Below are 12,042 nucleotides of genomic sequence, written 5' to 3'. Positions count from 1 at the left end.
TGACGGAGCTCTTAAAAGCCAGTCGTCCAAATAGAGGGAGGCTCTGATGTCTGCCAAGTGAAGGAATTTGGCAATATTCCTCATCAGTTTGGTAAACACAAGAGGTGCCGTGCTTAGGCCAAAGCACAGGGCTTGGAACTGGTACACGACCTTTCCAAAGACGAACCTTAGGAAAGGTTGGGAGTCTGGATGGACGGGGACATGAAAGTACGCGTCTTTTAGGTCCAACGAGACCATCCAGTCTTCCTTCCTGACCGATGCTAGCACCGACTTCGTCGTCTCCATTGTGAACGTCTGCTTGGTGACAAAAGCATTGAGAGCACTGACGTCCAGCACCGGTCTCCAGCCTCCTGTCTTCTTCGCTACCAGGAAGAGACGGTTGTAGAAGCCCGGGGATTGATGGTCCCGGACTATGACTACCGCTCCCTTTTGTAGCAAGAGAGACACCTCTTGCTGCAAGGCTAGCCTCTTGTCCTCCTCCTTGTAGTTGGGAGAGAGGTTGATGGGAGTAGTTGCTAGAGGGGGATTGCGCCAGAACGGAATCCTGTACCCCTCTCTTAGCAACTTCACAGACTGAGCGTCTGCACCTCTGCTCTCCCAAGCCTGCCAGTAGTTCTTGAGCCTGGCTCCCACTGCTGTCTGGAGAGGAAGGCAGTCAGATTCTGCCTTTTGAGGACTTGGAACCCTTCTTCTTTTTGCCACGATGACTGTCGGCACGGGTACCTCCTCTGCTGGAGGTTCTGCCACGAAAGGGCGGGATGAACCTAGATGCCGGTGTGTCCATCCTAGGTCTAGGCACGGAAGGTAAAGAGACTTTACGTGCGGAAGAAGCCACCAGGTCATGGGTATCCTTCTGGATCAACAAGGCAGCAATCCCCTTGATCAGCTCTTCCGGAAAGAGACACTTGGAAAGCGGAGCAAACATCAACTCCGACTTCTGGCATGGTGTGATCCCCGCAGACAAGAAGGAGCAAAGATGATCTCTCTTCTTAAGCACTCCAGACACATACGAAGCCGCAAGCTCACCAGACCCATCCCGAATGGCTTTGTCCATGCTAGACATGATAAGCATGGCAGAGTCCTTATCCGAAGGGGAAGTCTTTCTGCTTAAGGCTCCCAAACACCAGTCGAGGAAGTTGAAGATCTCAAAAGCACGAAAAACTCCCTTCAACAGATGGTCCATCTAAACAGTGCAAGGACTTTCCTAAAGTCTAAGGAGGGAGGCGTAGACTTGGGTTCTTCAATGTCGGAGTGCGGATCGTCCAAATGCGCAGCTACGTCGTCATCAGATACTCCATCATCCGAATGCTGAGGAGGAAGTGGCAAAGGTGGAGCAGAAAGCTGAACGGCTGAATTCGGCAGCACGGGTGCATGCGTAGCTGCTCCGGATCCAACATCATGCCGCTGCTGGTCAGTCTGCGAGCTGGCAACAACAAAAGCGGAGTGCTGGTGCGTGGAAGGGACTGCCGTGGGTTGTGGAGCATGCCGCATGGGTTGCGGAGCATGCCGCATTGCGTCAAAACACGGCAGCTTGACAGCACCTTCCCACTGCTGATGCGGTAGCTCACGCATGTCAACGGAGGGTGCAGCATGAACATGCGTCTGGCAGGGTGGACTGCGCATCGGTGGTGGAGCTCTCACAGGTGGAGTGTGGGAGCAGGCAGCCGCAGTATCTGCTGAGCGCACAACCGTGGCAGGTTGTAGGTTAACAGGTGCAGTGTCAACCTTCTCAGCACGATACTCCTGCATGAAGGAAGCAAGCTGAGACTGCATAGTCTGCAGCATGGACCACTTAGGGTCTACCGTGGTTGGTGCGGCAACAGACGGAGTAGTTGCCTGCTGCGGAACCACTCTACCTCTCTTGGGAGGTGTGCAGTCTTCGGAAGACTGCGGCGAGTCCGAACTGACCCAGTGGCTACACCTGGGCCGTTGGACTCGCTCGGAAGGGACCTTACGCTTGAGAGGTCGTGAGACCTTGGTCCAACGTTTCTTCCTAGAAACTTCTTCCACAGACGAGGAATGATAGGGCTCATTCGTCTGTTTGTGGATGGGACGATCTCTGACAGATACGTCCGCAACCACTGAGGGTACATCCGTACGCTGATCAAGGCCTGTCGAACCCTTTGGTCCTTCGACATTGCTTCTCCCCTGGGCTTGGGAGCTTGCAAGAGGTCCCGGACTGGGAGGACGACTGGCACGAACAGATGTACCCTCATGCGCAACACTGACACTGACACTTTTCACTTCACTTGCACTCACTACACTTCCCACTGCACTTTGCGCTTTCAACTCTTTGACATCGGCCAAAAGTTGATTCCGGTCATTAGCTAATGACTCCATCACCAAGAGCCTGAATGGCACGCATCATGTCCGCCATGGAGGGTTGAGCACTAGTAGCAGGGTCGGGAGTCACCACTACAGGGGAAGGAGTAGGTTGAGGGGCATGGGGAGAGAAAAAATCAAACGAGCGAGAAGAACTCCTCCTGATCCTATCCTTCTCTAGCCTACGTGTATTCTTTAGGAATTCGTTAAAATCGAATTCCGAAAGCCCAGCGCATTCCTCACATCGATCTTCCAATTGACAGGATTTACCCCTACAATTGGAACAAACGGTGTGAGGATCTATGGAGGCCTTCGGAAGACGCCTAGAACAAGCCCTAACGCTACACTGCCTGTACTTAGGGACTTGAGAATGGTCAGACATCTTGAATTCTTGAATTAGCCAAGGGGGAAATCCAAAATCTAGCAAAGTTCATTAACAATTAATCCAAATCTAATCAAAAAGCTTGATAAGCTAATGATAACAGTTCCTGAATAGCGAAAGCTAAAATCTAGAGCGAATACATCACCAAAATCGTGAAAAACAACTCCAGAAACAACAGCGTATCCAAGTAGGTCTTGCCGGTGGCACGACAGAGGAAAAATTGAGTTCTTGTTGACAAGAAGTACCTGAGTACCTACTCGACAGATGGCGCTGTTGTGTACACCCCACCTGTATAGCGATCGCTGGCGTATCCCGACCTTAGATTTTTCTGTCGGGCAACAGAGTTGACAGCTACATGATCATCGGGTAAGATTAATATTGAAAAATAGTACTTTATTGATTACATAAATTGACTCCCAATGAAATTGTACTATATCACCATAACCCCCAGGATTTACCATAAGACTTTTATGTAGGAAGTGATTTTACCTACATGTTTAGTTATAATTTATGGAGTATAGAAAATCTATTCAATTATAGCAGGTAATCCCAAATCAATAAACATAAGCTGTTAAACAGACAGATTTGTCCTAAATGTTCCCAAGATCTTCAGTTGCTCGTCTGTTAAAACACAAGTTTAAGAAGAAAATAATCACACTAAGAGGGCACCTTCTGAACCTACAGGTCCTTAATAAACATCTCACTTTTCATGATTCTGCAGCAATTCTTACATCACAGAACACTACTTTTTATACTTTCTTTTCTCTTTTTCATTAAAAATCCTTTATCTTAGTATTTTTCCATTTAGTATTTGGCAAAAATTTTAAAATGATGAATTCCATTTTTTATTAGCCACTGTTCAAATAACCGTATCATTTGTTGTACTGGTATTGGTTGTTGTCAGAATTTTAAATGATAACAAATAGCAAGTAATTACTAAATATATCCTAAGATAATGTAGTTTATCTGCAATGATACTTTTATGAATTCAGTGTGGTACAAATAGTTCTTAATATAATTCAATTGTTGTGAAAAAATAAATAATTTTTTTACTGTGAAATGATAACTAATGAATCAATACCTAACTGGCACCCACCCTAACATGGCTAGGTGAAATTCAAGATGAGCTAGTGGCCATACCTTAACCAGGCTGCTCCCCATTGACATTCAAAACATGATGCCCCCGTTTCTTAGCTCCATTAAATGTTTCTTAAAAATTTAATAACTGCAATTCCCATTCTACAGGAACCATCCAATATGCCACATCATTGATATATGTATACAAAGGTTCCTCATGAGCGCTTACGTCAGTGGTCGGAGGGATATCAGGTTCCAGACTGTCAACAGTCTTCTATCTCTGAGTCTGGTGGTCGTATAGAGCTGACTGGATTGCAGAAATGAGAGGCTTTTGCAACAGAAGGACCTAAAGTTATTTGAGAGAGCAAGGCTCAAAGAAAGGCTATCAATAATACCGGAATGAACTGTGTACCAGAACCATTAGGCACAACCTGGGGACTTAGCCAAAGATTTAAAGAAGAGCTCGTTTGGTTAGGATCACCACCTTCACCCAAAGGCTCGCTGGCCCCTGTGACTACACAAAGCAAAATCAGTAAAAAGCTTATGAATCTCACTACTATTAACAACCGTAAGCTGGGTATTAGCCAACATGGCATCAGTAACCTGACTTCCACAGTAATCAACTAGCCTCGTCTTCTCTGGTATTTCCCCTAAATTGAAAGAAAATTTTCTTTTATGACTTGAATCTTTTATGGGGGCAGATGATGATATCATCATCATCATCATCATCATCATCATCATCATCATCATCATCATCATCATCATCATCATCATTATTATTATTATTATTATTATTATTATTATTATTACTAGCAATGCAACAACCTTACTTGGAAAGGCAGGATTCTACTAGCTGAAGGTCTCTATTAGGAAAAGCAGTCCAATGCAGATAGGAAATAAAATGATGATACTGTATAACAAATAAGGTATCTCTGGTAATATATAGCAGTTATATACCTTAGAAATGGTGCTTTAGGAGCATTTCACTGGGTGACATGGGTCGGAGCCCAGAAAAGGTATAGTATATGAAAACCATAAAAAACTACATATACAGTGAACCCTCGTTTATCGCGGTAGATAGGTTCCAGACGCGGCCGCGATAGGTGAAAATCCGCGAAGTAGTGACACCATATTTACCTATTTATTCAACATGTATATTCAGACTTTTAAAACCTTCCCTTGTACGTAGTACTGTTAACAAACTACCCTTTAATGTACAGAACACTTAATGCATGTACTACAGTACCCTAAACTAAAACAGGCACAAATATTAAAGGCGATTTTATATCAATGGTTTCCTAAACACGCTAAAAAGCACGATAAAAAATGGCAACCAATGTTTTATTTACATTTTTCTCTGATCATAATGAAGAAACAAACTGGAGGTAGAGCTTTGCTTATTACCCAGACATATTTCCCATACTTTTCCCTTAGAACTACATCACATCTTCCTACTTTAGATATATATATATATATATATATATATATATATATATATATATATATATATATATATATATATACATATATATATATATATATATATATATATATGTGTGTGTGTGTGTGTATATATATATATATATATATATATATATTTATATGTATACACATATACATACCTACATATATACATACATACATATATACATAAATACATGCATACATATATATATATATATATATTACTGTATATATATGGGTTATGGAAAAAATCCGCGAAGTGGTGAATCCGTGATGGTCGAACCGCGAAGTAGCGAGGGTTTACTGTATAAAACTTATACAGCTCAATCATAAACTAATAAATGAGACATGTTAGCCATTTCCACAGGAATGTATTTGCAACAGGTTTGAACTTATGAAGTTCCACCAATTTAACCACCAGATTAGGAAGATTATTCCACCATCAGGTCACAGCTGGAATGAAAATTCTAGAATACTATGTAGTATTGAGCCTATTGTGAAGACCAGACTTATAATTAAATCCATACCTAGTACTATGTACAGAACATTACAGCTTGGGAAGATCTGAACGCAAAGGATGGTCAGAATTATGAAAAATTTTATTAATCGTGCACAAAGACCTAACAGAAGGATGGTGTCAGAGATATCGAGACCAGGGACAATACAATATAATAAGATTCTCAACCTGTACTGTATACAAATAATAGGCAGAAGATATAACTACAAAATTCAAATCTATCAAACATTAGACCATACCTTTGAGCCTTGGTATTTATTCGAAGTGAAACTAGCTTGTTCCTGGTGTGCTGTGACAATAGCATCTGTCTGTCGAAGTCCCTGATGGAGAGCTAGATAAAATCTTGCCAAATATACTGGCAAAATCTCTTCTCCTGTCTTCTTGGAGCAAAATATCCTAAAGGTTATGAACATAGTTAGACACAAAATTAGAAATATCATAGCCGCTGGTTATCAAAACAATAAAAAGGAGCAGTAGCTCCCAAATATAAGGATTTACAACTTCATAAATTACAGATCATTTGAAGACATTAAGTGCAGAAATCATCAAGACATTCTTCAAAACTAAAACAATACAAATAAATCTACATTTGCCAAAGCTAGCAGAGTAAAATAGCGTCATTTTCTAAAATAAATTTCCAATCCATAATCCAGTACAGAATAAAAAAATTAATCATATTCATGAATTAAAGTGAATTTATAAAAAACGAATCAAATTTTTGAGCAATCAATAAATCTCTTTAGGTGCACACTAAAATTCTCTCAAATAACAAATAAAGCATAACAAAAAAAATTAAAATAAAACTGGATTCTGTGATTATCAATACACCCAAACAATAAGATTGTTTAATACCTGCAAAGGGCACCAAGGGCCTCAGCTCGGCCTCCTTGGAAGTGCTGTGGGGACAAGTTAGCCAGACGGTCATTTTGGGGTTCCGATGGTACTGAAGAATCACTAGATTTTCTACTACTTTCTCCACCAAACCCAGAAACAGGCCTACGGGACCCCGAACCAGCGGTACCACTAGCATCCGTTTCTATATAATACAAATTTTTATTATCAAAACACAGTACCACTTAAATGATAAATATTTTTGAAAAATGATATTTTGATTATAAAATAAATTTTTGAATATACTTACCCGGTGAATATATAGCTGCAACTCTGTTGCTCGACAGACAACTCTACGGAAAAACTCGCCAGCGATCGCTACACAGGTTGCGGGTGTGCCCAACAGCGCCATCTGTCGACCAGATACCCAGCTCTTATGTAAACAAAGACTCAATTTTCTCCTCGTCCCACTGCGTCTCTATTGGGGAGGAAGGGAGGGTCATTTAATTTATATTCACCGGGTAAGTATATTCAAAAATTTATTTTATAATCAAAATATCATTTTTAAATATTTAACTTAGCCGGTGAATATATAGCTGATTCACACCCAGGATGGTGGGTAGAGACCAGTAATTTATGTTTACATTTTATGAGCTAAGAGTTTTTCATTTCATTTTAGAAGTTATCAAAATAACAAAAACAAAATAAATAGGTACCTGGTAAGGAAGTCGACTTGAACAATTACTCTGCCTTTTAAGTACGTCTTCCTTACGGAGCCTCGCGATCCTCTTAGGATGCTGATCGACCCCTAGGAGCTGAAGTATCAAGGGTTGCAACCCATACAACAGGACCTCATCAAACCCCTAATCTAGGCGCTCTCAAGAAATGACTTTGACCACCCGCCAAATCAACCAGGATGCGAAAGGCTTCTTAGCCTTCCGGACAACCCAAAAAAACAACATTAAAAACATTTCAAGAGAAAGATTAAAAGGGTATGGAATTAGGGAATTGTAGTGGTTGAGCCCTCACCCACTACTGCACTCGCTGCTACGAATGGTCCCAGTGTGTAGCAGTCCTCGTAAAGAGACTGGACATCCTTTAGATAAAAAGACGCGAACACTGATTTGCTTCTCCAATAGGTTGCGTCCATTATACTTCGCAGAGATCTATTTTGCTTAAAGGCCACGGAAGTTGCGACAGCTCTAACTTCGTGTGTCCTCACCTTAAGCAAAGCTTGGTCTTCCTCACTCAGATGTGAATGAGCTTCTCGTATTAACAGTCTGATAAAGTAGGATAAAGCATTCTTTGACATAGGCAAAGATGGTTTCTTAACTGAACACCATAAAGCTTCAGATTGGCCTCGTAAAGGTTTAGTGCGCTTTAAATAGAACTTAAGAGCTCTCACAGGGCATAAGACTCTTTCTAGTTCATTGCCTACAATCTTCGATAAGCTGGGAATATCGAACGATTTAGGCCAAGGTCGAGAAGGCAGCTCATTTTTGGCTAGAAAACCAAGTTGTAGCGAACATGTGGCTTTTTCTGACGAAAATCCGATGTTCTTGCTGAAGGCATGAATCTCACTGACTCTTTTAGCTGAGGCTAAGCATACCAGGAAAAGTGTCTTTAAAGTGAGATCTTTCAGGGAGGCTGATTGTAGCGGCTCAAACCTGTCTGACATGAGGAATCTTAGTACCACGTCTAAATTCCAACCAGGTGTAACCAAACGACGCTCCTTAGTGGTCTCAAAAGACTTAAGGAGGTCCTGAAGATCTTTATTGTTGGAAAGATCTAAGCCTCTATGCCGGAAGACCGATGCCAACATGCTTCTGTAGCCCTTGATAGTGGGAGCTGAAAGGGATCGTCCTTTTCTCAGGTATAAGAGAAAGTCAGCTATTTGAGCTACAGAGGTACTGGTCGAGGATACAGAGACTGACTTGCACCAGTCTCGGAAGACTTCCCACTTCGATTGGTAGACACTAAGGGTGGATGCTCTCCTTGCTCTAGCAATCGCACTGGCTGCCTCCTTCGAAAAGCCTCTAGCTCTCGAGAGTCTTTCAATAGTCTGAAGGCAGTCAGACGAAGAGCGAGGAGGCTTTGGTGTACCTTCTTTACGTGTGGCTGACGTAGAAGGTCCACCCTTAGAGGAAGACTTCTGGGAACGTCTACTAGCCATCGAAGTACCTCGGTGAACCATTCTCTCGCGGGCCAGAGGGGAGCAACTAGCGTCAACCTTGTCCCTTCGTGAGAGGCGAACTTCTGCAGTACCTTGTTGACAATCTTGAACGGTGGGAATGCGTAGAGATCTAGATGTGACCAATCTAGGAGAAAGGCATCTATATGTATTGCTGCTGGGTCTGGGACTGGTGAGCAATAGATTGGGAGCCTCTTGGTCAGCGAGGTTGCAAAGAGATCTATGGTTGGTTGGCCCCAAGTGGCCCAAAGTCTCTTGCATACATCCTTGTGGAGGGTCCATTCTGTTGGAATTACTTGCCCTTTCCGACTGAGACAATCTGCCATGACATTCAAGTTGCCTTGGATGAACCTCGTTACTAGTGATATGTCTTGACCTTTTGACCAGATGAGCAGGTCCCTTGCGATCTCGTACAACGTCAGTGAGTGGGTCCCTCCTTGCTTGGAGATGTACGCCAAGGCAGTGGTGTTGTCCGAGTTCACTTCCACCACTTTGCCTCGAAGGAGAGACCTGAAGCTTTTCAAGGCCAGATGTACTGCCAGCAGCTCCTTGCAGTTGATATGCATGATCCTCTGACTCGAGTTCCACAGTCCTGAACATTCCCGACCGTCTAATGTCGCGCCCCAGCCCACGTCCGATGCGTCCGAGAAGAGAACGTGGTTGGGAGTCTGAACAGCCAGGGGAAGACCCTCTCTTAGGTTGATACTGTCCTTCCACCAAGTCAGACAAGACCATCTTTTCGGAAATGGGGATCGAGACCGCTTCTAGCGTCTTGTCCTTTTTCCAGTGAAAAGCTAGATGGTATTGAAGCAGACGGAGGTGTAGTCTTCCTAATGACACAAATTGTTCCAGGGATGATAGCGTCCCTACCAGACTCATCCACAGCCTGACTGAGCAGCGTTCCTTCTTCAGCATATTCTGGATGCATAACAGGGCTTGACTTATTCTGGGGGCCGACGGAAAAGCCCGAAAAGCTAGACTGTGAATCTCCATCCCTAAATACACAATAGTTTGGGATGGGACCAGTTGCGACTTTTCCATATTGACAAGGAGACCCAATTCCTTGGTCAGATCTAGAGTCCACTTTAGATCCTTCAGACAGCGACGACTGGAAGAGGCTCTGAGAAGCCAGTCGTCCAAATAAAGGGAGGCTCGGATGTCCGATAAATGGAGGAATTTGGCTACATTCCTCATCAGCCTCGTAAACACGAGAGGAGCTGTGCTTAGGCCAAAGCACAGGGCCCGAAACTGGTAGACCACCTTTTCGAAAACGAATCTCAGAAAAGGTTGGGAGTCTGGGTGGATGGGGACGTGGAAGTAGGCGTCCCTTAGGTCTAAAGAGACCATCCAGTCTTCCCTTCTGACCGCTGCTAAGACTGACTTTGTGGTCTCCATGGAGAACGTCGTCTTTGTGACAAAGACATTCAGAGCACTGACGTCTAGCACCGGCCTCCACCCTCCTGTCTTCTTTGAAACCAAGAAGAGGCGGTTGTAGAATCCCGGAGATTGAAGGTCCGAGACTTTGACCACCGCTCCCTTCTCTAGCAAAAGAGACACTTCCCGTTTCAAGGCTCGTCTCTTTTCTTCCTCTCTGTACCTGGGAGAGAGATCGATGGGAGACGTTGCTAGAGGGGGTTTCCGTACAAAAGGGATCTTGTACCCCTCTCTGAGCAACTTCACAGATTGTGCATCTGCGCCTCTCTTCTCCCAGGCCTGCCAGAAGTTCTTGAGTCTGGCTCCCACTGCTGTCTGAAGTTGCGGGCAGTCAGACTCTGCCCTTAAAGGACTTGGATCCTTTCTTCTTCCCTCGCTTCCCTTCGGCACGAGCACCTCCTCTGCTGGAGGCTCTGCCACGAAAGGGCGGAATAAAACGAGATGCTGGAGTGTGCATCCTTGGTCTAGCTGACAAGGTAGGCAAAGGGGGAGCTTTGCGAGCTGAGGACGCAACAAGATCGTGAGTGTCCTTCTGCACTAACGAAGCGGCTATTTCCTTTATCAGGACTTCTGGAAAAAGGCACTTGGAAAGAGGAGCAAAGAGAAGCTCAGATCTCTGGCACGGTGTAACTCCAGCAGAAAGGAATGAGCAGAGAGATTCTCGCTTTTTTAAGACTCCGGACACAAATGATGCAGCAAGCTCATTAGACCCATCACGGACGGCCTTGTCCATGCAGGACATAATGAGCAAGGAAGTCTCTTTATCTGTCGAAGAGATCTTCCTGCTTAGGGCTCCTAGGCACCAGTCTAAGAAGTTAAAAACTTCAAAGGCCCTAAAGATTCCTTTCAAAAGGTGGTCCAGGTCCGATGATGACCAACAAATCTTTGAGCGTCTCATGGCAAGGCGGCGGGGAGAGTCTACAAGACTTGAGAAGTCGCCCTGGGCAGAGGCAGGAACTCCCAAGCCGAGAACTTCTCCCGTGGCATACCAGACGCTCGATCTAGAAGAGAGTCTAGCAGGGGGAAAAGCAAATGCTGTCTTCCCTAAACTCTTCTTGGACTGTAACCAGTCTCCTATCACCCGCAAAGCTCTCTTGGACGAGCGTGCGAGGACGAGTCTAGTAAAGGCAGGTGCGGTAGAAGGCATGCCTAAAACAAACTCTGAAGGCGGAGAACGAGGAGCCACAGAAACAAACTGGTCAGGAAACAGCTCTTTGAAAATAGCCAAAACTTTTCTAAAGTCCAAAGAGGGTTGAGTAGACTTAGGCTCGTCCAATTCTGATTGTTGTTCATCTAGATGCGCAGCAACATCATCAGAAAGTTCCTCATCCGACAACTGATGAGGAAACGGCAACGGAGTGGGTAACGGCTGGTTCGCTGAGTCCGGTCGCACTGGTGCATGCGTGACTGAGCCGGACGCAACGTCATGGACCTGCTGCCCAGTCTGTGAGCTGGCAACAACCATGGTAGCGCGAGGACGCACAGCGTCTACCCGAGACTGTCTAGACTGACTGGGTTGCGCAGTGGAAACCACACTGGGTTGCGGAGGTTGACGCACCGCGTCAAAACAAGGCAACTCTGAAGGTTGTTGAACATCCAGAACGTTAAAGCCAACCTCCGTGCGTCGCTTAACGTCAACATGCGGCTGGCAGACCACACTGGAACGCATGGGTGGAGGAACTCTCTCAACTGGTGTGCGTGAGAAGGTTACCTCAGCGTCCACAGGACGCACAACCGATCGCTTGGAGGGTTGTAGGCTAGGTACTGCACTAGCTGGTACGGCAGCAACCTTCTCCGCATGAAAGTCCTGCATCAGAGACGTAA

At 44.6% G+C, this 12,042-nt stretch overlaps 1 protein-coding gene across 7 annotated transcripts in view; it reads right to left on the bottom strand.

Moving 5' to 3' along the window:
• The window catches only part of LOC137621649 (ral GTPase-activating protein subunit beta), a 260,222-nt gene that overhangs the window by 130,736 nt on the left and 117,444 nt on the right, over positions 1-12,042 (bottom strand). For all 7 annotated transcript variants that reach the window (XM_068352115.1, XM_068352116.1, XM_068352117.1 and 4 more), the window contains 2 exons: positions 6,615-6,798; positions 6,002-6,158 (listed from right to left, as the gene is read on the bottom strand). In XM_068352115.1, coding sequence (XP_068208216.1) covers positions 6,002-6,158; positions 6,615-6,798 — 341 coding nt within the window. The remainder of the gene's footprint in view (positions 1-6,001; positions 6,159-6,614; positions 6,799-12,042) is intronic.

Source organism: Palaemon carinicauda, chromosome 28 (assembly GCF_036898095.1).
Source record: "Palaemon carinicauda isolate YSFRI2023 chromosome 28, ASM3689809v2, whole genome shotgun sequence".
In the NCBI taxonomy this organism is placed as follows: domain Eukaryota; kingdom Metazoa; phylum Arthropoda; class Malacostraca; order Decapoda; family Palaemonidae; genus Palaemon; species Palaemon carinicauda.
The sequence above is the reverse complement of the archived record's forward strand: the minus strand, read 5'-3'. Positions and strand labels throughout refer to the sequence as shown.